The following is a 26233-nucleotide window of genomic DNA, read 5'->3' as shown; positions in this document are numbered from 1 at the left end:
GTTAGGTCAAAGTTCACAAGTAAGGTTAAAAGATCAAAATTGCTGTTTTTTATGGTTGTTTGTTGATCCAAGGTGTACTGGATAAAAGAAGGAGTGATATCCTTGTTCGTGCATACAGGTATTAGATTACTACGACAATAAATGACGTGTTTTGAGGGACTGTGGTTCAACTATTAAGGTGCAGCTCCGATGTCTCGGCAAGCTAGCTGAGAAGCGGACATTGGCTTTGATGAGTACAGGGTGCACGGTAGCTGCAGTTCTGTAGCTCGCTTGGTTTCGCTCGCCTGTAGTTTCGCTGTGGGTTTAACAGCAGCTAAGTGCACGGTAAAACAGTCACAGACATACCGTGACTTTTTCCATGAATTTCCTTGAATTTTTTAATGTATTAACAATTTATTTTTATTAGGTAGTATCAGAGATACATTACAATAATGTACCTCTGGTAGTATAAATAATTTTTGCTGCAAAATATTTACAATTACATTTTCCACCAAAACGCTATACTATTTTTAGAAACTTATATTCATGTTAGGCCAAAAATAAAATAGAATTTTCTTTTTGTCATCACATGCGCCAGTTTGAAACTTGCATATTTTTGTCAATTTTGCGTACCTGTAAATTGTGCCATATGTGGTAGAATGGCAAAATGTTTTGTTTTCTGTTTCAGTGGAAGTTCCCAAATCAATCATGACATGTATTCAAATGCATTATTTAATGAATGTTAAACATTGAACATATATCTATTCTTGTTGTTATTGAATCATCTTAATACAAAACAAAATTTAAAACTGCATCACCGCACCATTTTTTAATTTCCCCTAGGACGAAAAGCAAAACCTTTTTTTCATATTATTCTATACTATTCATATTCAAAAGCACATGTACCATTGTATTAATTGAGAAACATGAATATTTATTTGTTTTTTATGTAATTATGATTTCTTCATGTTCATTTTTGGTCAGAATTGTTCCCACCTAAATGTTAGCCAGTATTTTACATGTACATTATATTGCATTATTTCATGACTTTTATTTTCTGTTTTGCCATGCTAAGAAAGGATCGAACCTGGTGGCGAGTACATCATTATTTTGTTTCCATCAGGAAGTTTGTATTATTTAATATCATTCTCAACAGGCAAGGTTTAATTACATTATGTTGTGTAGACATTGTTCCCTTATACCCCAGAATGTTCATTTGTCATGGTAGCTGATATTAATATTTTTATAGTAACCAAGACTGTAGTCAATATATATATAGATATACTGTATACTTACCCGTGCATTGTTATAAATAGTATCAATGCATACAGTGAAAGGCAGAGAGTGATATCTGAGTTAATAAACATGTTAAACCTTTTCACCACCAGTTCCCACAGTCTGCACTTTCCTTCAGAAGATTGGGACAAAAATAAGAGAAAATCTGGTGGTGAAAAGGTTAATAAATTTGTGAATGCTGATCATCAGCTTTCATTCAAATTCAGATATTTATTATTTATTATTGGCTAGAGAACCCTACATTCTCTATGCCCATAATGAATGTGCAAGCCTTCATGTTACATATACGTTAGTAGTAACTGCCCACTTAATTAAAAATGTAAAAGTGTTTACTGATTGGTTGGTGTTGAACAAACTCATCAATATTAATTATAACTCGGGATTGTTTTATGATACCATTTCTAGATTGGTCATTTTGATTTATTGTAAAATATATAAATTGTTTTTAACGTCCCCAGCTTTCTGCCTTCATTGAAAGTTACATGCCTTTACACTAAAAATCATTGATACTTATAGTTTATTGAAAACATGTGAAATGTTTTTTCTGGAAATTTAGTAAATATTTATGTAACATTTATGCTGGAAGACTCTCAAGCTTCATTCAAATCCAAAGAATATGCTTTCATTGGTTATAAAAAATATTTGGTAATAACCATTACCTATTAGTCATTATGGATTTGATACAGCTTTTGTGGCCTGAGGTTGTACCGCGGCCATATGACATTCTTGTTTTTGATTTTCAGTTGTAAATGAAAAATAATTGCCAAAATTGTTGTTTCCATGGCAACCAACCCGCATCTCTAACCAATTAGTACTTGTTTTTAACACCTGAAATTGTCATGAGAATTCATCTGGAACTTTTGGATTCATTCCCAAAATTGCTTTTTTCTTGACAACCAGATTTACATCTCTATCAAAATCCAATCAATTGGTTCTTGTTTTGAAGGGCAGCCCTTCCTGAAAATGTCATGAGCATCCATGTATAACTTTTTGAATTTTAATTGAAAATCATTCACGAAATTGCTGTTTCCATGACAATCAGACCCCACCAAAATTTAATGGATTCATCTTGTTGTCAATGAAAATTTCATGACAATCTATCTACAACTTATTTAGTTATCCTGCTTACAGACAAACAAACAAACAAATCATTTTAAGCTATTAATAATTTATATTGCAGAATCACCATGAATTGGATGGAAACATTTGGTTGGTTGGTTGGCATCTTAATCCTCGTATTTGTTATTGCTTGTTTACTGTCAGATGCTGACCTTACTCTAAGGTTTTTTGAAAAAGTTGGAAGCAAGAAAGGAGGTAATATTTTGATTCTGTCTGAATGGTATACATAGTGATGCAGCTGTGTGTGTGCGGATGCAAATGTGGGATATGGGTTTGTGGCTCTCACAACTGATGAGTATAATGCTGGTGGCAGAGGATACCTATATGCCGGTAATCTTACATGCTCACAAGACGACTGTTGGTATTGCCTGTCACTGCAAGGTTATCACTATGACATGCTGGTGACAGTAGGGTGGTTCATATCCAGCATTGGTTAAAAAAAAACATTTCTGTATTTGTCAGGAGTGGTGAAGGGTGCTAGAAATTTATCCATCTGTATCCTTAATGTTTCATTTCAGAATATACACTTATTTCAGATTACAATGGATGTTGTTTTTTGCTCAATTCATAAAAACAACTTTGAATACTGAACATTGTTTTCAATTATGAACCTCAATCATATGTATTTTTGCCAAGTTTTAATTCAAAAGTGCTGCCAAGGTAACAACATGGGAGAAATCACAAAGTCACTGTTTCCATGACATTGTTTAATTTCATCTTTGTAATTTATTTGATAAAACCATCTATTAACAAATCATGAATCTTTAAAACTTTTAATTATCTACACCTTCACTAGCAATAAGCTACTAGTATGTTCTTCCTAATTTCCAAAATAAATAAAATTGAATTGGAATGTTTTTTTTTCTTGACTGTTTCACCACAGAAGACTTCAGGAACCAGGTAATCTGGGTGACTGGTGCATCAAGTGGTATTGGTGAAGAACTCGCCTACCAGCTCGCGAAAACAGGTTGTAAATTGGTTTTATCGGCTAGGAGAAAAAATGAGCTGCAGAGAGTGAAAGATGAAATTTTGAAAAAAGGTGGCATACATCAAGATGATGTAATGGTATTGCCTCTTGATATTGCAGAATGTGACACGCACAAAGACGCTACAGAGAAAGTTATCAGCCAATTTAAACAAGTAAGAAATTTGAGTACGTAGTAGATTTGCGAGACTGAAATGGTTCAAAAATGGTGATACCAATAGTCAGATTACCGGTAGTCAAAAAAGCACAATAACAAAATTGGTCATCAAGTATAAACATTTTAAAACAAAATTTCATGGTTTTCTCTAACTTGCTAAATTCCCCAAAAAATTTACTCTTGATTTATACTAAATCTGGAAAGACTGCATAATTATAAAAAAAAATGTTTAGTACATATCTGTAACATATGGGATTCAATTTCATAATACTGATTTATTCTTAACATGTTTCAGATTGATATTTTGGTGAACAACGCCGGTCGTAGTCAACGTTCCTTAGCCATGGAGGCATCATTTGAAGTAGACAAAGCTATATTCGACATAAATATACTGGGTACTATATCACTAACTAAATCAGTTTTGCCATATATGGTATCAAGAAAATCTGGACATGTGGTTGTTACAAGTAGTTTGGCAGGGATAGTTCCCGCTCCACTACAGACTGCATATTCAGCAGCAAAGCATGCTGTGCAGGTAAAATGCATAAATTAGGGATGGGGTCTGCAGATTGTTTTTCTCCCTTGATGCATATGTTATTTTATATGTGTTTTTCTTGTGTTGAAAGCCCTTCCCCATAAATATTATTAGTGAACCCTTATATACATCTTGCCCGATTCTCTGATTTCTATGAAATATTGACATTTGAATTATTTGCACACAAAACATTCTTAAAGTTGGATATTGTCACAATCAATGTAGCACTGCATATATAATTTTGGAAACATTAATACCGATATGTTCAGGCTCAATATATTACAATATAAAGATTGTTTTCTGAATTATTTAATAATATGTGACTGAATTGTTTTGTTCATCATGTAGGGATATTTTAACAGTTTAAGACTGGAGCTTGCCAGTGATAATATTACTTTAACTACTATCCTTCCTGGTCCTGTGGTGTCCAAAGTTGTTGAAAATGCTCTGACAACCAGCTTGGACAAGGTAAGTGGGAAAGAGATCCTTTTGCACCCCCTTCCAAAACCAGGTGACAGTTCAGGACAATTGAGTGTCAGTGTTCTCTCTCCTGACTTTTTTTTTGTATGTGCAAATTGCAAGTGCCAGTGCTGACACATAGTGAGTTACTGTTACTGTTACTTTCGAGTAGATGCTTTTTAAAGAATTTTATTCATAAAAATGAGTTTTTGAGTTCACATTTTCAAATAGCTCATTTACACAAGATGAACAGAAATTTTCATCCTGTACGTGTCTGTATAGGGCTTGATATCTGGGAACATGGAAGCTGCAATGCAGTATCCAAACAGAATGTCTACAGTGCGTTGTGCAGAGTTGATGGTTATTGCCATTGCTTACCAACTCCATGAAGTGTGGATTGCTAAGAATCCCATCTTGTTAACAGCCTATATGGCACAGTATATGCCAACAACATGCAGGTAAGCAGATAAATCATTTACATATATACATAGTAAATGTTTACTAGTGTACCATATTTGCTCTATTAGTACCACATAGTCTTATCTAAATTATAAAGGTTTTTTCTATGTTCAAAATAAGTAATTTTTTAAGGATTCAATATACAACAACTGTGATTTTGGGTCCATATGTGCTTCTTTTAGAGATGCGCTTTTATTAGAATAAATATGGTACTCCTGAATTGTTTATCCAGTTACACTTATATGTACTAACTGTTTGAGGTTATAATGTTTTGCTGTGGTGGCACTTCTCTATATGATATGTGTTTAACCACAGTCCATCTATCACTAGAGGGACTGTGATTTAACACTATTATTTTCCTTTTTTCTCATCAAATTTTAGTAAAATTATTGTATATTTTCATAACATTTCTTTCATAATTTTGGCCTAAATAAACACAATTATTCATTGACTATGGGTCCTTGTCAAATTTGTTAATAGATTTAGACAAATAATACAGCTTCATTTTGTAACTCGTATTCATATTATTTCTTGTTTGATTAAGGTTTTTCCTTGCCATATACGCAAAACGTCGGATAAAGTCACTGAAGGACAATACGGTAAGTGAGTGATGTTGTTGTTTTTTAAAATCAGAAGCTAATAAGTTCAGTATATTGATAAGTCAGTATATTTATTTGGTGTTTTGGTAGACAGTTTAGATGCTTTTAAAATGTTCGTTTTGGTGTCTTACAATTACAAATGACTATACTGGTACATACAAAGTGCCAAATGTCTACTCAGATGAGTTGTCAAAAGTTTTCCATTTTGATGGGAAATTAATAAAAGGAAAAATAATTTTTTTATCATGGAATCCAAATCGACCAGAAAATTAGTCTTTTTGGGTATTATAATCAATGGTGATGTTCTTTATTAGACCGATCTGATATAGTCCAAAATGTCCATGCATGCATTTGTACGTCCAACATGATTTCTCAGACATGACAGGACTGGGTTTTCTCAAAGCTGGTGCAAATATAGGTTGTACTAGGAGAAATTTGCACATTGATTTGTTTCTCATTTTTTTCACCTTTGACCGGTTTAGTTTTGAAAAACACCAAAAATCCACATTTGAACACCTGCCATTATCTAAGGCTTGCCTTGATCATTTTAATTTAAACTTGACATTGATATGGTGGGTTACTGATGCACCATATTTTGTTTCACGATTTGATTTTTTTTTAGCAAGTGTTTTATCCATTTCTCAGATGAACTTGTACAGATTTGGTTTAAATTTTTCACAAATGCAAGACATAATGGCTGTTTTATTCAAACTTGGCTTAACATCACACATGCATGCAAAATGTAACCAATAGTTTTTCATATTGTACCTGGGCCGATTTCATTCAATCAAGGGATTGACATCACTCGTAGTGCATTGCTGTTGCAGGTCATTTTGTTTTGTGATTTTATTCATAATGTCGGACTATATCCATTTTGTTTATTTTACTTCTGTTTCTCAGATACACTTTCACATCACAGATTCTGTTACATGTTGCATGTTCTCTTATTTTGGGATTTCAATAAATGTAAATTTCAAAGTCGGTATGGTCATTATGATGCATGTCAGTTTTTTGTCATTTCTTGATTTTGGTTATCACTAGTTATTTTTTTTTATTTTTCAGCCGAAAAAGAAAGATGAATGAATGGCTATTCAGCATCACAGTTAATAAAAAAAGATATGTATTGATCAAAGTACCACCAGAGACTTTTTTAACAATAATATTGTCTTTTTCGTGAATCTGGACTATTATAAACCTTACAAGTTTTTGTGAAGACTGGATTAGCAAATACAAACTAGAAGACCTGATTGGTTTAAAGTGGTGGTACCGCCCACTAAATCCTGCACTCTCTCTTGACAATCACATATCATGTAGTGTGTGTTTCTATTATAGATACCATAAAAAATGACCCATCCACCTTGATCTATCATTCACAATACTGCTCTGAACATCGTAGCATAATCAAAATATATTTTCTTTTATTATTCATTCAGTGATTTTACATGACAGAAATGATACAGTATAGTGTAATAATGCACTACCCATTGTATACTGTAAATTCATTTATTTTAGTTGCAATTAAGTTGCTCTGAAAAGACATTTTGGATGTTTTGTATGGAATTTATTTTTACTGCTGATTTTTGACAAGATGAATGTAAAATATAGGAAAAAAGGTATATTCGCTTGATTTTTCTTTCACTGAATCATTTCTTCAAGCGAAAATAGCGAAAAATAAAGTGTTTTACAGTAGATGATTTCAGATACACTGGATAGCCCTAATAATGTACCGTATTTGTCTATCCAAATCCAATATAGGTACATGTGTTGCTTAGCCCAACCAAAATAAATAATGTTTTTGGTCAGTGTGCACACCACCAAAAAAAAGTCTGATCGATCTTCATTTACATCGTCCCTGCAGAGCACCCTTAAACTTGTAAAATTTGTGCGTGGATATATTTTTAATGATCACCTCACTACCCCATTTTTGAAAAAACAATTTTGCCAGATTTTTGTGAGGCCTTATTGTATTTTTAAATATTTCAAAGACACTCAATATTTTTGTAATACATTGTTATTCAGATAAATAAATAATGAATTTCAAGTCTTGAGGTCGTCTTGTGTCTGTTCATTTTTAGTATAAATTTATAACAGTATATTAAAAGGAGCATTAACAGAATTCATAGGGAAATAATTCTAAATGAAGAACGACCTGAATATTAAAGAAAACCTGTGACAGAATGACTTTTTCAATATAGAAACAAAAACAACTATAGCACAACTTTAAAATACATAAAATTAAAACAGAATTATGAATATTTCCAGACATGGAAGGAACAAGTAATTAACTGTTGTAATGATGGGACTTAAACAAGAACTTAATTAAAAATTTCAATCTAGGAAAATTACTGTCATTACTTCAAGTACGAAATACAACTCTAGTAACTGAACTTGGAAGAAGGAGAAAACTTAAAATTGAAGCTAAAAACAAACTATGCAGAAAATGTGAAACTAATGAAGTTGAGGAGGAAGTACATTTTGTTTTACAATGTAAAATTTTATCACATTGAAAGACAAGAGACTGTTGCAGGAATGTGGAATAAATATAATTAACCATATTCAAGAACTGATTTTACAAGTGCCTGTAATATTTTCTCAAGATTTGAACAAAAATGGCCGATTGGCAGCCATTTTGTTTTTATTCATGTGCATGCTGATTCCTCAGTAATATATCGCCTGATTTAGTTGACAGCTTGCATATATATAAGTATTATGCTTGTGGGCAATACCATAAAATGTGTTATTTTGTGTGACTTTTCCAGTTATTTTGCATTGAAATTGATATACAGATGATGCATGGAGTCCTTTTGTTGACATACATGTGACTTTTATTGAGCATCGGCTATCAGCAAAAACACTGGGACTGCATTATCATTGCTTGTTAGCAAATATATTCTGTCATTTTTGGTAAAAAATAATATCAAACTACCAGCCCAATTTCTTTGATGACTTGGTAGGTATCTTGCATGGACATTTGTCAGTCATCATCGGGCTGTACACTTACTCTTTTCACCACCACTTTCTCACCCAAATTATTCTGCACATTTTAAATTCTTAAATAATTATGGAGATGAAGCCTAATTTTGGAGCCAACAGACAAAATTTAAGTCAGTTTTCAGTTTTACTCAAAAAACTTGGCTATTTTTGGAAAGTGCAGATTATAAACAGAACTAAGGGTGAAAAGGTTTAGCAATGATTAAAATCAAACCAACAATATTTTTCTGAATAAGCATAAGAACTAACCAAGATTATACACCAAAACTGAGAAGGTACATGATCACTATGCTAACTATTAAAGGCAGAACAACAGTCTAAATTATTTTTACAATTCCTCCCTAAATGGACCTGAATAATCATGAATGCTGATTAAAAGTACTAAAGTTAAAAAGACATCCTTATACTGAACAACAAGTTGTGCTTTCCTGCTTTAAGAGGCACTGACCCGTTACAATGTTACATTATTACTAAATGCACAGTCCTTATAGTATCCCCTTATTTTGAACCATATTTGCCCTTATGAAACAAAATCATGACTCATTTCAGAGAAACAAGTCATGTACGAGAGATAGAGAAAGGTAGATATACCCAACCCAAAACACCTTTAAAAACAGAATCTGAAATCAATGTTTCCAAAACAAAACTGAAAATGAATAACATTTCATCATGATACCAAACCGAAAGACATAAGTAATTAAATAATATCAGTAATCCTAAAAAGTTAAAAAGTAATGTTTAGATATTTTAAATATATTACAAGTTCAAGAAAAGACATAAGCCAAGCTGGTAAATATTTATACAAAATATTTGAATTCAGAAATAACAATGACTGACATTTTAATTTAGTATCTATATGTATTGTATTTATTACTAACAGTTCATTGCTGTCAATGGAAACTATTTTAAAGGATGCAATAAATTTATTAGTATTATTATGTGAACCGAAAACAATAACAGACTGTAAATGTGTTCTTTTGATGTGTTCTTTCATGTATGGCAAATAGAATTCCATTTTAACTTCTGGGAGTTGTACGCTGCTGTGGTACACTATAGCATGATCCTTATGCTCTTCGACCTGTGTTGCATAATTTGTACTTTTTACACCATTCAGTATTTGGCGAAAATACTTTAACAAAATTTGTGCTATCAGTGACAACCACCTCATCATGAGTTGTAGTTGCTACACCGATAGGGAAGGACAAAGCATCTCTACCACTCGATACATTCCTTATGAAATCACCTTCACTTGAGAACATCTGGACTCTATGTCCGCTTGTGTCACATACGTAGATATTATCGTTCTTATCAGTGGCCACCCCGAATGGGTATTGGAACTGGTCATCTGGACAACCCCTGAATGTGAACATGGGGGCACCCTCAGGTGTAAGAGTGTGAATACAATCAAAATCTGATACAATCAAGTTACCTTTGTTATTAATGGCTATGAAACGTGGGTCTTCAAATTGGCCTATTGATGTGATGTAATCACACCCTTGAACATCGTATAGTCTTATGCATTTTGAACCTCTGTCAACCACATGTACAATACCAGTATTATGATTGATAGCAATACCACATGGGTGGTTTAACACTTTATTCTGTAAACCTTGTATTTCACGACCGAATTTGTTACATACGATCACTCGCTTTTCACCTATTCCATGTGTGAAGAAATATCTATCGTCCAATGACACTGCTACGTCCATGGGACTGATTTTTTGCTCAGCTCTGCGGAGACTACCAAATGACAAGTAGGACTGAGACTTTACTGGAAAGCTGAACTCTGGTTTACCGAACTGATTGATAATTTGGACTCTGTTGTTCCTGTAGTCCGCAACTACAATTTTGTTTTGAGTAGTAACCTGTACTCCAAATGGGTAATCAAACATCCCAGGTTCATTACCTGGTCCCCCAAGTAATTTAGTTAAAGTCATTGGTGGGTGTACACCACATGTACCTGTCTGTGTTGCAGTTGTATGACTGTTACAATAAATTGGTCTTTCAACAATATGCTGGTCTTGTACCTTTGCTACGTCATTTGGCTTCTGATCTTTTGGGAAAGCATCATCGTTTTTGCACATAACCTCTTCACACGGTTGTTCTGTTATGATGCAGTCCTGGTTTAAACCAGACGAACCAGCTGGTCTACAAACAGTTGATTTAACAGTAAGAGTTCCCAACGATCCTTGCAGTATGATATTACTGGGATAAAATAGCGGAAGTGAGTTATCAGCAACCTTTTCCTCCAAAGTTGTATTAAGTGACATCAGAATCTCCAGCCGATTCATTGTTTCTTTGCTTGTGTTCATCAGCTGTGCAGAGCTGCTATATTGTAATAAATTGTCTACGAATGCTACTGTACTCAACAATAGTTCTTCATTTATGTTGTACTGCTGTATCTCTCTGTTGATCGCTTCTTTTATTCCATTATACTCCAAATTTATTTTTCTCAGGTGACTTCTCTCTTCCTGTTTTAATATTTTAATCAATTTCTCAATGGTTTCCTGAGTATGTTTCTTTACATGTTGTTCTCGTAGCTTCAGCTGATTTTCTAATTCTTTAGATAGCTTTGCTGCACTTGTTCTGCTTTGTTGGATTTCCCTATGTTTCGCTTTCAAGAGTTTGAGGTGATTTGTTGTCACCTTAGAGAATTGATCTGCAGCTCCATGTAGGTCAACGACTTCATGACCTTTGTGCTCTGACCTCAAACATAACATACATATCGCCACTTGGCATGATTCACAATAAAGTTCAAAGGGCTTCTCTCCATGAGCAGTACAGTGGAGTGTAGGCAATGTTATCGATTTTGCTTGTTGGAACTCAACAACACTGACACTACGATGATGCTGACTCACCGGCATTTTATTATGGACTTTGGTACACGTTGTACACAAATCCAAAGCACAGTCTATGCACCTATGTGTAGTTGGGTTTTCTTGACAACCATGGCATGTTCCATGACTTTGCTTTCTTTCTTGTTCTTCAACAATGGATATGACAGCGTTTATTACCATACTTGGTGGGAGTTGTTGAATATTACTCACAGTATTATGACATTGTCTACAGTTGGGACACTCCAGTCTGCCATGTTTGTCTGTCCATTCCACCAGACACTGCTCACAGAACGAATGTTGGCATGGTAACAGTTTGGGTTGTTTATACCGCTCGAAACAAACTGGACATGTCAGTAGGTCTTCATTGATCCTGTCAACTGATAATTTGGCTGCCATGTTCGCAACAGAACTTTACAAAAAACAAAACAGATCACGTCTCAGTCAACACCGCCATTTAGTGTACAGGAAAGAGCTGTGTGACGTATATAATTTCAGTGATAATCTGTACAGGGCTTATATTCTGTAGAGGGCGCTATAACTGGCTTATTATTGGTTTTGAGAATTATTCGGAGAGTCACTGTTAGCAAAGATAGGTTGCAACTTTGCAAAACATTTTTTTCGTATCATTATTTGTTGTTTGTATTCCATCTTCGTTGTTATGAACTGATGGGAAACACTCTTTCTATGGATGTAACAAAGTAGTTATTATTATTACTATTATTATTACAAGACACTTCGCGGTGGGTGTCTTTTGCGATCAGTGATATTTAATTTATTAAATATTTGCTCACAATTTTATAAACTAGCTTGCCTATTCACACCACCAATAAGTGTCACAGCATTTCAGTTAGTTTTTAACTGATCCAAAATCACTCCCGATAATTTTTTTATTTTGTATACTATGATCGCATTTTTATGAAGTTTTGATAATTTTAATGTGTGTACATATTTTAATACATACATGTACACTCACAAAAATAAAATAAAATATGCTCCCTGTGATGAAACCGTTAAAATGGTCCCTGAGTAAGGACTAAACATTCTAGAAAAAGACAGTTTGAGACGAAAGTGTAGAAGTAATCTGGTCCTCAGAAGGAATAGACATCTTGTCAACAGAATTTCTAGCAATGGTTATTTGGATGACCTAAATTATTGCTACTAATTTACATGTCAAACAGTTTAGAACTAGTCACTTGGGGCTCTAGGATCCCCTATGTTGCCTATTTGTTTGCATCTTAGGATGCTTATTCCAAACAAACTTAGATAGTTATGCCCATTGAGTTTATTCGATACTCTAATATAAATTGTTGGTATAGCATGACTGATCATAGTAAAATTTAACAAGCCATGCATGGTACAGTCCCTGTTAGTTATCAAATTTAAGATAAACGGTTTTGTTTTTAGTTTGAACATAAACATGTCAGAGATATGAATCCAGAAGTTGATGCTTGATTATGATGATTTTTTAACATTAAAATGATTGACATTCAGTCATCTTGTATCCGATCGTCAAATGAGTACTGGCTCTAGAAACATGTTGATTAAAACAAAATGGCCACCAGTCGGCCATTTTGAATCCAATTTGAAAACAAAATGACATGCATCAGAGACCCATAATGTATGTAACCAAGTTTTAACAAAATTCATCGGTTCCAGAATACCAGAAATGCTTGATTTTTGATGATTTTTAGCGCAAAAAATGGCAACCATTTGGTCATTTTGAATCAGCTCATCAGACCAATACATACCTCAATATATCTGTATATCTATGACATGATGTATAATTAATATATAAAATTTGAACATAATCAGTCGAAGCATGTCAGAGATAATGCATGCACAGGTCAGTCGATAAGTAAAAATTACCCAGGCATGTAATACTTGTATAAAAACGTAAAAAGCTATTTTTCTACCTCTGCTATCCCAGACACCTTTGGCTTAATTCCCAAGTGTGATTAGTAAGCATACAACTCAGAACTAGTCAATATGAAACTTAGCTAATGCCCCAATTTTAAAACACAGACACGAACTACTGGCATTGCAAAAATTGGTTCAACCCTAAAACTATACATATACCACAATGATTATTAAATACCAAGGTTTTATTAATTCAACAGCACTGTAAATGCTGTTTTCATCACAGTTAACAAGGACAGAAACAAAGCATTGAAACCAGACTACATCAGTTCAAATATATACATATAATAAACAGCTTGCAATTCAAGGCACATCGGCAATATTTACACATGTACTATAATAAATAAAACTATACATATACCACAATGATTATTAAATACCAAGGTTTTATTAATTCAACAGCACTGTAAATGCTGTTTTCATCACAGTTAACAAGGACGGAAACAAAGCATTGAAACCAGACTACATCAGTTCAAATATATACATATAATAAACAGCTTGCAATTCAAGGCACATCGGCAATATTTACACATGTACTATAATAAATTACATTCTCTTCTTACTTAAAATTGTATTATATTTTACAGTAAAGACACTATATAAATAATATATACATACACACATAGTATATACAGTATACTCAAGGGCATTTACAAATAATAAAGTGAAGTGAAATATTTATAAAAAAGGTTATTCACAAAATAAACTATATATATGCATAAATATACCGGTATAGTGCTGGCACATCTAAGTAATTTCAATCTTGTATATTTTTGGGGTTTTAGACTGAAAATTAAATTCACTGTCTTTTGTTAAAATCATTGTTCACTCTTGAATAACAGAAACTCTGTTTAAATGGTGCTGTATTTGAAGAATGACCATGCAGAAAAGTTTTGATTCCAAATAGGTAAAAGCTATTCTTGTACTATGGGCATAGCTGGGAGCTTGCATAATCAACATCTTGAAAATTTGTCATTTATTTAGCAATAAGGCGTAAAACCTCAGTGAGTTTTCCAGAATGCTGATTTCTGCTGACAAGGTAAGATATTATGGTCTGTATAAAATAATATACAAATGTAAATGGTAAATATATTTAAATCTAGTTTGGACACAAAAAACTGCCAAGGGAACTTGGAAGGAAAACTGTTTTCTGTCTAAAGACACAAAATAGAAATAAGGAGTGTTTTTAAAAATGTATATTTTATGTGGATGGTACTAAGATTGATGGAATTGTGTAGCAATTATAAAGATTTTCAATTTTGATGTCACTTTAAAGTTAGCAGTGTATTTCCAGTGAATAACATTTCAAGAATCAGAACACACATGGTATGTTGGTATGTAACAGTTGAGGCACATGAAACCACATATATATATATATATATATATATATATTACAAAGTAGGAATAGATATTGGTGGTGATGCATAGATGGGGTATCCTAAAGGTGGATCAGCTGACTGTACAGTGAGATTGCGTAGTAATACAGGATGTGCCTGGATGCTGTATCTCTCTTCATCATCATTGGTGTAGTAGAATAGTTCTTGAGATAGAGATGCCCAATAACCACGTATAACTTCAGCATTTAACCTCCCTACGTATGCCATCACAGGTTGTTTTGATAATACTCTACCATTGTAAACACCCTGGGGGAGGACAAGAAAAAGGTTCAACTCTAAATATTGCAGATTAAATATTACTTAAAGAACTCTTAGGTTTTACGCAACCCAACACACCAAGTGGGCTGCTCATAAAATCAGAGAATAACTATAACTAAGAATCGCACCGGATGATGAATTAAGTAAGATATATTAATAAAAAGCAACTAACATATAATGGATGTTATATAAGTAGGTGACCAGATTTCAAAAAGTATACTATACAGTACTCACATCTACTGGGTCGTACATGAGAGAAAATAAATTGTTTTTTCCCTGAAGGACTCCACTGCTCCACTCCTTGTCTTTCTCACATCCAATGTACCAATCATTTTCATACTCTTGTAAATATTCAACCAATTCATCTGTCCCTTCAATCTCACCCAATACTGCTTGATCATAAGCCAACTTAAAACCAAACCTGGAATAATAATTACCAGTATAATCAAATGTGAGCAATCTTTAGTCAAAATAAATATGTGATTTACATATAAAAAAATTTCTTTGTAAGGATTGGTCAAAGTTGACTCTATGATGATTCTCACCTGTAAGCTTTAAGCACCAGTTCTAAAAGTTCACTATCTTCAGTCAACCAATCTAAACTAGGTGACCATGGCACATCACCAGTATATGTTCTATAGACATGACTAGCTCCCATTGACACTGCATCAGTCCCTGTCAATCCAAATACATTTACCACTGCATAGCATGCCATGACTAATTGTCTGTAAGTATCGGACAGCACACTGTCATTTGCAATGTCCGCAGCAACTTCTGATGACGACTTGTTGCTGGTTGATAAATCTAGTAATGTCAGCACATGCTTAAACCAATCTTGTGGAAAGTCCTTCAGCAACGACGCTATTCTGTTGCTTTCTATGGGTATTTCTCTCCACTTCAGAGGGAGACTTAGTTTTGATGAATATGGTGAACTGAACTGTATAGACCCAGCTAACTTAATACCACTATTGGAATGCAAAGCTGGAAGTCCAAAACTGTGTTGTTGTTTTTGGGCAATACTTTTATCAATTGCTGGCATACCAAAATCAAGTTCTTTAAACAGATCATCCATGTTGTCGTCATCATTCAGATTGGTGAGTAACCCTGGAAGTTCTGCTTCTTTTCGCGTAGGTTCTTTTTTGTGTGTTTCCAGGCCACCAAGAAGATTTACTTTTTTAGTTTTGTCACCTATGGTATCTAAAGCTAAAGAATCATTGTCATCTGCCCAGCTATCTAAACTACCAAACGAGGAATTCCATGATTTTACTGACTTGGCCCTAGACTGGGGTCTGGTTTTAACACTCTCTGGTTTACCACTGTCTTTTCTGCTTGTCCATGTATCCGGGACTGTGTCAGGGGTGTTCACGTGATGGACTAGAGAGGTTTGACTTGTATCATGCTTCTCAACTGCTGTACCATTCTGTGTATCCTGTCTCTTCTGACTCTTCTGCACATTATGATGGAGCATGACCCAAACTAGACTCTGTAGAAAGCACTTGCCAACATTAGCTAAAGTTTCCCGTGAGTCAATAATACCAGTGAGTACATTCCTGGCATCGGAGTATGTGTTAACTGGTACTGCATCTAAAGCTGTCAGCGTATGAAAAGGATAACTGTTGAGATAACATGCACCGCCTCTTTCATTATCAAATGCAGTTTCAAATATTTCATCAACTCTGCCTGCTTCTACGGTGTGGCATGACGTCTCTTGCATCTCTAAACCTTTCACAGAAAAAGTACAATAGCCATATCCTTTTTCTAATACCTGCAGCCACACCATGCGATCTTGAAATCTGAGTAGATAGTGACATCCACTGTTCACATCGCCTGCAGAAAATGTACAAATAGCACTACTGTAAATACAATAATTTCTGTACACAGCTTTCATAAAGAGCCATATTTTCCAAACTTGACATGTAAAACAATATGGTTACTACAATAAATGCGACAGTTAGGGTATCACCATCACTGAATTACACACAGGATTCTTTGTTTAGCGATTGTAGATATCTATATTATGTTTTATTATTATTTTTTATTATGATTATCAATAGTCTTGAATACACAGAAGAATTGTGAATTGTTTCCCGCATAGTATTAGTGGTACATACTTCAAGGATAATTGCTTAGCTCACACTCAAAACAGAATTAAAGACGCAAAGTTATTGAAACAAAACACACACATTGTTTTACTGACAATTGGTGAATTTAGAGAAAAAGCTGTGAAATAAAGCTTTTACTGTATATATATGGATTTAAAGCCATCATAAGTGATGTCCATACATATTGAATCAAAAATAAAATATTACCAACCTATGTTTAATAATTAAGTCACTCACCTAGGCTACCACTTGCAATTGACATTCTTAAAGATGATACAAGCTGGGGTGTTACTTGTTGATAATATACTGTATCCGGGCAAATATTAGCAGAAGAGCCTACAGGTCCTGGCCAAGACCTCAATGGACGAGGAAAACCAAGTATGAATACAGGTAATGTAAATAGCGGTAAGAGAGGTGCTGATAGTGCAACACATGTAAACATGACTGCCAGAATAATAGGAAATATGCACAGAGATACAATGATCATAGGAATGGTGGAAGAACGTCTTTGCTTCTTTTCTGAGTATGATGTAATAAGTACAGCAAATATGAAATAGAGCTGATCCAACAGCTGATAGAAACGATCACGAATCAGTCCAATTAACAAAAGCTGTAATCCCATTCCAAGATCGTACCACCAACCAGTTGTTACACCAACTGCCATGTTGATAAGATGAACAATAGAGATTTCTAGCAGAGAGTGCGTTGTACTCTGCCAACACTGCAAGAGAATAGGAGACTCTATCTGATTACATAAGAATATACGCAGAATGCATGTATAATTGTAATTATTGATATGATACCGGTAGTTATTTCAATTATAGAAATCATAATTATTGGTGAACTTCTTAATTGGATGTGAGTTTTCTGATATTAATTAACACATGGAAGGTTACACAAATATTATGGGTGGTATTCATTGCTATGATTGTCAATGTGGTAAACCCAGTAATGTTTAAACAAGACTTACCCATCTCAGTGCTCTGACTGTAGCAAGAGATAAACTAAAAGTATTAATGGAGCTGGTACTTGGAATCATAAATAATGATAAATATGCTACCATCACCAATGGACCAACTAAAAATATAAAACAATTGTACATTGTTATGCTCATATGACAAGAATTTGTTGCTACAAGGGCAATACATGTATAGAGAAAGACTCTTCCCCAGCTCTTGTACATCTTGACAGCTGTAGTTCCACATGCCATCATACATAACTTCATATTTATATACTGAACAGTCAGGTGATAATTTTACATACAATACATGTGTATCTCTCAGTCTGAACAAGCTTTAAGACATTATACTGGACTACATGTTAATGAAGAGACAGTATCTGTGTTGAAGCATAACTCAAAGAATAACTTGTATCATAATCTCAATTATACAATGTAATCTCAATTGATGACTACCAACCCCCAAACTTCTAAGCTATAGCATAATTCACCAGCCACAGGTGGCTCAATCAACCTATAAAGGCGTTTAATTGTATTAATGTATGGTACATATAGACATATGTAAAGAATTATAGCTTTATATACACACCTGCATCTAAAATAATTCTTCTAATATAACCTACTCCATGTAAGACCTTTTTCCTCTTTTGGTATGGCACCATACTCTGAGTACTTGATGGGTACAATGGATTTCTACATAATCCAAATCCAACAAACACAAGCTGGGCATCTGTTAATAGCTTAGCCAATACCAATAATCCCATTATGGCATAGCCCAAGGCATTATATATACTCGTGTTGGAACTACTGATGCTGTTAGAACACACACCACTGATGGCACCAACAACTAAAAACATTCCAAAATATACAAGACACTCCTTCCAACCTGTACTCCATCCAAAACCTACAGGTTTGTGTTCGATGGTAGGTCTTTTTCTACACTTTGATATCAACTGACTAGCCAGGTTTGGCAGATCCAGACTCAGTAAGTATCCTGTGCAGGCTGCCGTCAAAACTATCGCCATTGTATTGTTGGTATAAAATGCAATGAGAAATACAATCACAAACACTGTGATTGAGACAAGGAACATACAAAACAGTCTGTGAAAAAAAGAATGAGAACAATACTTTAAAGTAATACATAAAATATATCCACAAATATTCAGCAAATCCACTAATTAGATAAATGGTACAGTCCCATGGGGTAGAAATGAATAATGAAGGTTATCAGAAACATTAGAAGTTTTGTAGGTTAACACCTGAAAAAGTATTGATTAAAAATTCTATTTCCCAGTATATATATTCATAATGAGTATACACTGTCTGAATAAAATATTTAGTATGTTCAACTTGTTAGTGTATATAATTAATTATTTATATCATTAAAAAAAAATGCTACATTATATTATACCAGTATATTGATGGTGTTAATCCATTGATTTGATTGGTTCAAACACAAAATTTGCATATGCAATCCATGGTATATTAGCTGATAATGCACGGCTAAGTGGCCCCGGAACATGAATTGACTACAGGTTTAATACGGAAATACATAAAACCGGTATAATTTGATTTTTAGGGAAATATAGTGATTGAATTTTGGAAGAATATTGAAAAAAATACTGAATTAAAAACATCTGAAAAGTTATATAACCATAATATTGCTTTTTGTTAATGGTGGGATCCAAGTTGTGAGCGTCGGTCGTTGGGTGATTGTCGTTCGCCACACAAACCTAAACCACCGTCCCTCAACACCGTGAGGTGCCTAAACAAACGCCAGAACGCTGTGTTCTCCGTGTTGTGACTTTGAGATGGATTGCGAACCTCCAACAAAGAAAACATGATCTTTAAGTACTAGATAAGATTGAGGGATTGAAGGACAAAAAAATGCAAAAAACTATGAGTCACAGGCAAAAATGTATGCCACCAATAACAACCGGTGTCCCGTAGCGGAGTGTGAATTCTAGCTGACAAAATTGCAGTGAAATTACACCCGGGTAATTGCCATCTGTTTCAAAGAACACAGGACAACGCAGGATTCAACGACGATATATGGGGTATTGTAATTCTCCACTATGGGTAAATAAATTACAGGACATGATGAAGGTAATTTTGAAAGCTGCAGATTTGTGCCGAGTGTACACCAACCACTGTATTAGAGTGACAGCGTGCAAAGTCTTTCTTTCGGCCGGAGTTGAGACAAGGCATATCATGTACGTGTCACAAAAACGATGCGAGAATCCGATCTTACACCATCAAACTTACCCCAGAACAATGACAAAACTTGTCAGTCATATTGTCACAAAACTTTGGTTATATATGGGCAAATTACAATCCAAATTGTACAAAAACCAGAATGAAAACGTAAAAAATCCGTTGTTTTAATAATCCAAACTGTACACGACCCTGTATTTCAAATCGCGTTGACGCAGTCAGTAAAAGGTCAGAAAGGTCATCTTTTGTTATGCTAATTTGTGTGTTTACGCTGCTCTATTCACCGTGGATACGTTTCTTTTTCATGTGGAATAAATATTAGTTTGTACATGTATTCAATTTGAACTGTGTTGCGCATGTAATTTTTGTATGCATTCAGCGTACAACTACATACTATTCTTATAAATATTCATGTTCAAGGGCCATAATCATGATCTTTTAGTAGATGAAAGTAAACTAATTTTTTACTAGTTTTATCGAATTGTCAATATACTGGTATAATATAATAGCAATAACCCCCAGCCGAAGTTGGGTATACCACTTGATATTGCACAATTCACTCCATATATGCACGAGCCGCATGTCGTGAATTGTGCAATATCTCGTTGTATACCTTGTATACCTTCGGAAAGGGATTATTGCTTAAATGTACTACAGCAATATGCAAATGTGATACAAAATGCTAGAGCCATTTTTTACCAACAGTATATACAGTATGAATACAGTGTCCACATGGAGTTTGGGAAAAGGCTTAGATTGATTTTCAATTAATAAAAGTTGTGAATAATAGTTGAGCTTAAACAAGTCTAATAAAATAAAGCCACTTTAATTTCACGAGAAATAAATTTTCATAACTTTTGTGAGTATTGTATTTATTATGGTTAGGATTATTAAAATATTAATTCTTTTGACCATACATACATATTTTGACCAGGCTTAACTTATGTTAAGTCATTTACATAAGTGCATGAGTTACTAATAGAGCAAATATGGTAGATAAGTAAGGGTGGCATAAAAAAACACAATACTAGTAGCTCACCTTAAATCATTTGCCATAGCAGTGCCTCCTAATAAGAATATTAGTATTTGTTCACATGTCCATGACAACAGAGCATCAACAGGTGGTAGGCACCCCAAAATCCAGAACACTGGTAAAATGGGGAATAGGATATGTAAAACCCAGTCTACCATGTAGAAGTCAGAATAGAACCTATGATGTATACAAAACAAACATGTACAGGTGAAAAGAATTAAACATTTAAAAACAACAAAGAAAAAGTTAAATAGCATTGAAATTTTAAAATATTCTATGCAATGATAATTTTTAGTTAATATTTTTTTGGGGGGCTTAAGCAAAGAAAATATTGGTAAATTCAGCAATCTTAGAATTCAGATCCATCAATGGATGAACGAAACCCTAGATAATTTTTGTACAACTGACTACATGTACTTTGGATACACATATCAGAACAAATCAGCAATTAGAAGGTAAATAATGATTTCCATTCATAGGTCAGTAGTGAGCGTCATTAAAAATAATTGCTGGCCAGCTGACATATAACAGCTTGGCTGACACAAAAAATAATTAGTTGAATTGTAATCATAAACACAGCATGATACTTACATGGCTACTAAAAAGACTACTTCAAACAGGAATACATAGAACGGCCTCATTAGTGGTGTAATTTCATACGGATCAGTTGTACGAAACACAGCCGGTTCAGGCGGTGGTGCAACAGTTAATGAATATTGTGCAATACATAATGTAATCCAACCGAAAATGAAGAGGATTACAGTTACTGCAGTGTTATTGTATAAAGCATTACTCGTAGATGGCAGTAGATACCACAGCCCAATACCACACATAACAGCAGAGAATAAAGCATGGAAAAAAACATTCACTTTGAATTTCTTCCCAGGAATAATAAATTCTAAGGTTTCCACTCCACAGCAGCTCTCAAAATCAATTTCATCATCCTCTGCTAGAATATTTTGATTAGTGATTTTTATCACCGATGACTGTTTACTTCGTATTCCTAAACTAATCAGTTGGATAAGCAGTACGTAAATGAACATAATTGCAGCGAAAACAGCAGAACCGGCATAATCTTTCAAAAAGTCAAGCTCAACAAATAATGAGAGCAGTCCACCAATAATCCATGGTATAAGAAATATGACCACTTGATTAGTATACACATACACAGGAGCATCATAGCCAAGCCGTAGCTTGGGACCTCCAAGCACTGTCTGCGGAAATCTCTTCCAAAAAAATTCTTGCTTATAATCATTCAGTAATGGCACCCCGTTTCCCATGATGATGTTTGTTTATTTGTTATCTGTATACTATTCTAATAAATCCTCATCTGTGAAAAGAGGAAAAAAATGCATTATTATTATTATGATGGATGACTAAGATCATTAACTCAAACACTTTTAGTGAGAACACATCATTTAGTTTTAATGTCAGTTATATATATTTAGTTTTATAATTTTATTGGCCTTATAATCAACATCATCACTATAGACCTTTTGTACATTCAGTATTTTGAATGTGTTGCCTAGATAGTTTGGAGTCATGCCAAACATTCTGAATTAAAATACTACAGAACTTGTAGAGTTGTCCTGGAGACACATGTAACAAATTTCAATTTCAGTCGCCTCATATCTACAGATAAGTAACTGACACAGATTCGTGGTCATGAAATTGTGTTCAATTTAGTATTTCTGCTTAAAAGTAAACAAGAAATAAGATGCAATATTATATACGTAAACAATATTATATATTAATAATTAATTAATACATTACACAAGGGACCACATGATGTAGAAAATGGATGATGGAGAAAAACCCATAGCGAAATATGCATTAGTATAAAACCACGCATCTAGAGTGGATAGATAATATAGGGAAAACGTCATCGACAAATTAAAGCAGAAATATCAAATGTGTCAACTGAAGACGAGACTCTTTCCCAGTGGGACCGCACGAACACTATTCGGAACAGCTGAGAGGTGATCACCCGTTTCCAGGTGAACAGAATCAACAACCTTCACTTCCTTGATAGACAGACGAGATAAGTTTCATACTCACAGTCGAATGACCTCACAAACGGTCTCTGAGTGCTAACAATTATTCTTAAGAAATCAGCGAAGTCTTAGAATTACCTTCTCGTGTATAAAAACTGTACAAAATGGTATGATAGCCCATGATTAGGTTTTCGTCAATGTAACATCTTTGCTCGTCTTGCAAGTATTTCAAAATGGCGAGTTTGGACTCATTACATTGCCAGGGAAGTCATCACTTCCATGTATTTTGTGAAGTATTGGCAACTGTTGCATAAAACTATGGCCACTACTACTTCAACTAGTTTATTAACTGGTAAATTTAAGTTTTGTAAATATAAATTACATTGGAGTGAAACTGATAGGAATATATTAGACAAGTAATAGAAATCAAATACCCCCTACAATAAAAATGGCATAGGCTGAAGCTCCCACACTACTTTGCGACAAAATGGCGACTTAATGGCGGATGTTTTGATTTTAGAAGACGACAAAACACAGACAAATTAATTACATGTAATACTAAATACGGTACCGAATTGTTCGCCTAGTGTATACACGGTATGTTTCGGTTTGATATTTATATTTCGATGAGCTGTAAAGCTATCCACTATGCCACGGGCAACCAACTTGTAAAATGACCGTGAAATTTTGACTCGAAAGTGGGCTGGGTCTAAAAGTTTGTTGAACTTGAACACTACCTGTAAAATTGTGACCTAATGAATTACAAAATATACGAACAGTGATTATGGACTTACAGGGTTCATGTTTATCCAAAGATGTGTATCATCTTATTTGTGAAGTATGGGAGGAGCAAATGATGAAGAAAGAGAGTTGGTCACGTGATTATGACAACTGTCTTCGAAAAGATGGATTATTGGATTGGGGGGAAATAAAAGAAACTGTGCTCAAAGACATAGGTAAGTAAGTAACCCATGCATTAATTGTAACAAAACAAAAAATGGTGATAACCAGTCATTTTACAAAATTGATTATTTTTTTCAAATAAAAATGCCCTCGTTCATTTCAAAAAATATTTAAAGTTCATTGTTTTGTGAATTAATTGTAGATCTGTCACTAATAGAAGGAAAATACAAACTGTATGTGGTCAGTTTGCTGCCAGTCTGTTATCATGTTGATATACATATCTCACAGTTATCTGAACAACAATTTATTGTACAATATGGTGACCAGTTGAAGTGGACTGGACAGGCACAGGTACAATACCACTGGGTATTTGGTTTTAACTACATGCATTATATCATTGAAATCTGATAACATGCTAACATGAATGATAACATATGTTAAACTATAATTATGTTAAGTCTCAGTAAAAAAGTTTTTAATCAAATTTTGTTTTCCAAAATTGATATTTTTAAATGCAATCTTTTGATAAAAATTGTGTTTATTGCTTATTTTTTGTTACATGTAATATACCAGGTAATCTGAAAAAAATGGTTATCTTCATAACTGCCTTGTATAATGATAAAGAATTTTAATTGGGGGGTCTTATTCCTAAGCCATTCTGAAAATCATTTTTTGAGTGGATTTTTTCACTAGTGCTGTTGTTGTTACAGAATGTTATTTGTGTATTTATTGAATATTGTGGGCATAATTTTTTTGTCTGCTGGATCAATTACCTCTTGCGTCACCTCAGTTATTTGTAAAGAAGAAAATTTAATCCATTTTCACTGTGGGCGTACATGGTTGGATCACTATATTTCTGGTTTGTCAGTATGCATAGGATGTGTTTGGGAACTCCGACATTAAGACTTCCGGTAATAACAATTAGTGATTATATATTTATAGAATGCACTGCATACATGACAGCACTTTTGTTCATTTTTTTGTACAGATATTTATTGAATGTTTTAAGCTTATTCAATCAGAAAATACAGTTGATAATATATTATGTATATTGCTGTGTACTGCAGCTTTGGAAAGAGCACTTGGAGATGTAAGTATAATAGTTTTAGCTATTATTAAGTTATCATCTGATATCACTTTATTATAGAACTTATGATGTCTTTGTCTGATACCTCATCCTGGACATAGTCTTAGAGAAGGTGTCACATTTTTGGGCGAGTGCTAGGTGATCTTTTTACTAATTTTCATTTCAATCTGTTATTGCCTAAATACAATAATCAAGATGGGGGTGCAAGGTATCAAAAACACTCTCATCAGTATTCTAATTTAGGCATTGAGTGATAAAATATGGAATATCATTCAAAAAATGTGTCTCAAACAGTTCAAACAAGTTTGTATTCTCTTGTGATAACAAATAATATGGAATATCATTCAAAAAAAAAAAAAAAGCATTTGTTCACTATTACTAGCAAACAATCACAGGGACGTTAACTGATCAGGCTATTTCACAGGCGAATAACTTACTTGTTTTTGAGTTATTACAAATGTTGATTATTACTCTGTTGTGATTAGAATAGGTTACTAAATGTCAGTTTGTTGATTGATATGTAATGCAAGAAAATTCAACTTGTTTTCATCCTACTTGTCAGCAAACATTTTTGCCACAAGCAAATATTCAATGCAAAATGGTACCAATGTTTGTTTTATGCACGAGTGAAACTGCATCATTTGACCTTATAAATCATGCTGGTTGTTAACCAATCAGAGTGCTGGGTGCAGCCAGCTTAACTTATTTAGGAATTTTTGAATATAATAGCATCAAATGGCAAAAGTGATTTTCTAGAGATATACTGATCATTGAAAAAGTATTTTACACTTTTCATACGTGACAGTGAAATTAAGTTTATCCGTTCATGCTAGTCATGAACATCACATTCTTGGATATGATTCAGTGAGTACACATAACTTAGCGTAAATACTCTAGGCCTCAGGAAATTAGTAATTTTTGAAAGATATAAATATAAATTTAACAGTTTTTATG

General features: G+C 33.8%; 4 protein-coding genes across 5 annotated transcripts in view; 2 read left to right on the top strand and 2 right to left on the bottom strand.

Annotated features, from left to right (window-relative positions):
* Window positions 1–8: 8 nt before the first annotated feature.
* LOC102807022 (dehydrogenase/reductase SDR family member 7-like) lies at window positions 9–7634 on the top strand. 2 transcript variants are annotated; one of them, XM_085494166.1, is made up of 8 exons: window positions 9–118; window positions 2456–2589; window positions 3278–3534; window positions 3832–4071; window positions 4420–4539; window positions 4813–4988; window positions 5534–5588; window positions 6651–7634. In XM_085494166.1, the coding sequence occupies exons 2-8, from the start codon at window positions 2463–2465 to the stop codon at window positions 6669–6671; spliced, it is 996 nt and encodes a 331-aa protein (XP_085350292.1). In that variant the 5' UTR covers window positions 9–118; window positions 2456–2462; the 3' UTR covers window positions 6672–7634. The 2 variants fall into 2 exon arrangements, with proteins under 2 accessions (XP_085350292.1, XP_077865721.1); XM_078009595.1 differs by lacking the exon at window positions 9–118 and adding an exon at window positions 150–324.
* On the bottom strand, window positions 6987–11887 carry LOC100376215 (E3 ubiquitin-protein ligase TRIM71-like). The gene has a single exon (XM_002735128.3). The coding sequence runs from the start codon at window positions 11810–11812 to the stop codon at window positions 9644–9646; it is 2169 nt and encodes a 722-aa protein (XP_002735174.1). The 5' UTR covers window positions 11813–11887; the 3' UTR covers window positions 6987–9643.
* Window positions 11888–13500: 1613 nt separating this feature from the next.
* LOC100376367 (pecanex-like protein 4) lies at window positions 13501–23532 on the bottom strand. The gene is made up of 9 exons (XM_002735129.3): window positions 23428–23532; window positions 21887–22625; window positions 21302–21472; window positions 18638–19149; window positions 18061–18167; window positions 17328–17811; window positions 15534–16815; window positions 15223–15409; window positions 13501–14976 (listed from the first exon to the last, which is right to left on the bottom strand). The coding sequence occupies exons 2-9, from the start codon at window positions 22573–22575 to the stop codon at window positions 14725–14727; spliced, it is 3684 nt and encodes a 1227-aa protein (XP_002735175.1). The 5' UTR covers window positions 22576–22625; window positions 23428–23532; the 3' UTR covers window positions 13501–14724.
* Window positions 23533–23774: 242 nt separating this feature from the next.
* Window positions 23775–26233, top strand: part of LOC102800704 (endoplasmic reticulum membrane-associated RNA degradation protein-like) — a 65331-nt gene continuing 62872 nt past the window's right edge. The window contains exons 1-3 of the mRNA XM_006816975.2: window positions 23775–24245; window positions 24395–24543; window positions 25181–25282. Coding sequence (XP_006817038.2) covers window positions 24074–24245; window positions 24395–24543; window positions 25181–25282 — 423 coding nt within the window. The 5' untranslated portion in view covers window positions 23775–24073. The remainder of the gene's footprint in view (window positions 24246–24394; window positions 24544–25180; window positions 25283–26233) is intronic.

Source organism: Saccoglossus kowalevskii, chromosome 2 (assembly GCF_978046115.1).
Source record: "Saccoglossus kowalevskii chromosome 2, keSacKowa6.1, whole genome shotgun sequence".
Lineage (NCBI taxonomy): Eukaryota > Metazoa > Hemichordata > Enteropneusta > Harrimaniidae > Saccoglossus > Saccoglossus kowalevskii.
The sequence above is the reverse complement of the archived record's forward strand: the minus strand, read 5'-3'. Positions and strand labels throughout refer to the sequence as shown.

Coding starts and splice junctions, on each gene's coding strand:
- LOC102807022 (XM_085494166.1), top strand. CDS start 2,463: ATGAATTGGATGGAAACATTTGGTTGGTTGGTTGGCATCTTAATCCTC. Junction 2,590..3,277: donor AGTTGGAAGCAAGAAAGGAG/GTAATATTTTGA, acceptor GTTTCACCACAG/AAGACTTCAGGAACCAGGTA. Junction 5,589..6,650: donor AGTCACTGAAGGACAATACG/GTAAGTGAGTGA, acceptor TTTATTTTTCAG/CCGAAAAAGAAAGATGAATG.
- LOC100376215 (XM_002735128.3), bottom strand. CDS start 11,812: ATGGCAGCCAAATTATCAGTTGACAGGATCAATGAAGACCTACTGACA.
- LOC100376367 (XM_002735129.3), bottom strand. CDS start 22,575: ATGGGAAACGGGGTGCCATTACTGAATGATTATAAGCAAGAATTTTTT. Junction 21,473..21,886: donor GTAGTCTTTTTAGTAGCCAT/GTAAGTATCATG, acceptor TATACATCATAG/GTTCTATTCTGACTTCTACA. Junction 16,816..17,327: donor AATTGCAAGTGGTAGCCTAG/GTGAGTGACTTA, acceptor CATTTTCTGCAG/GCGATGTGAACAGTGGATGT.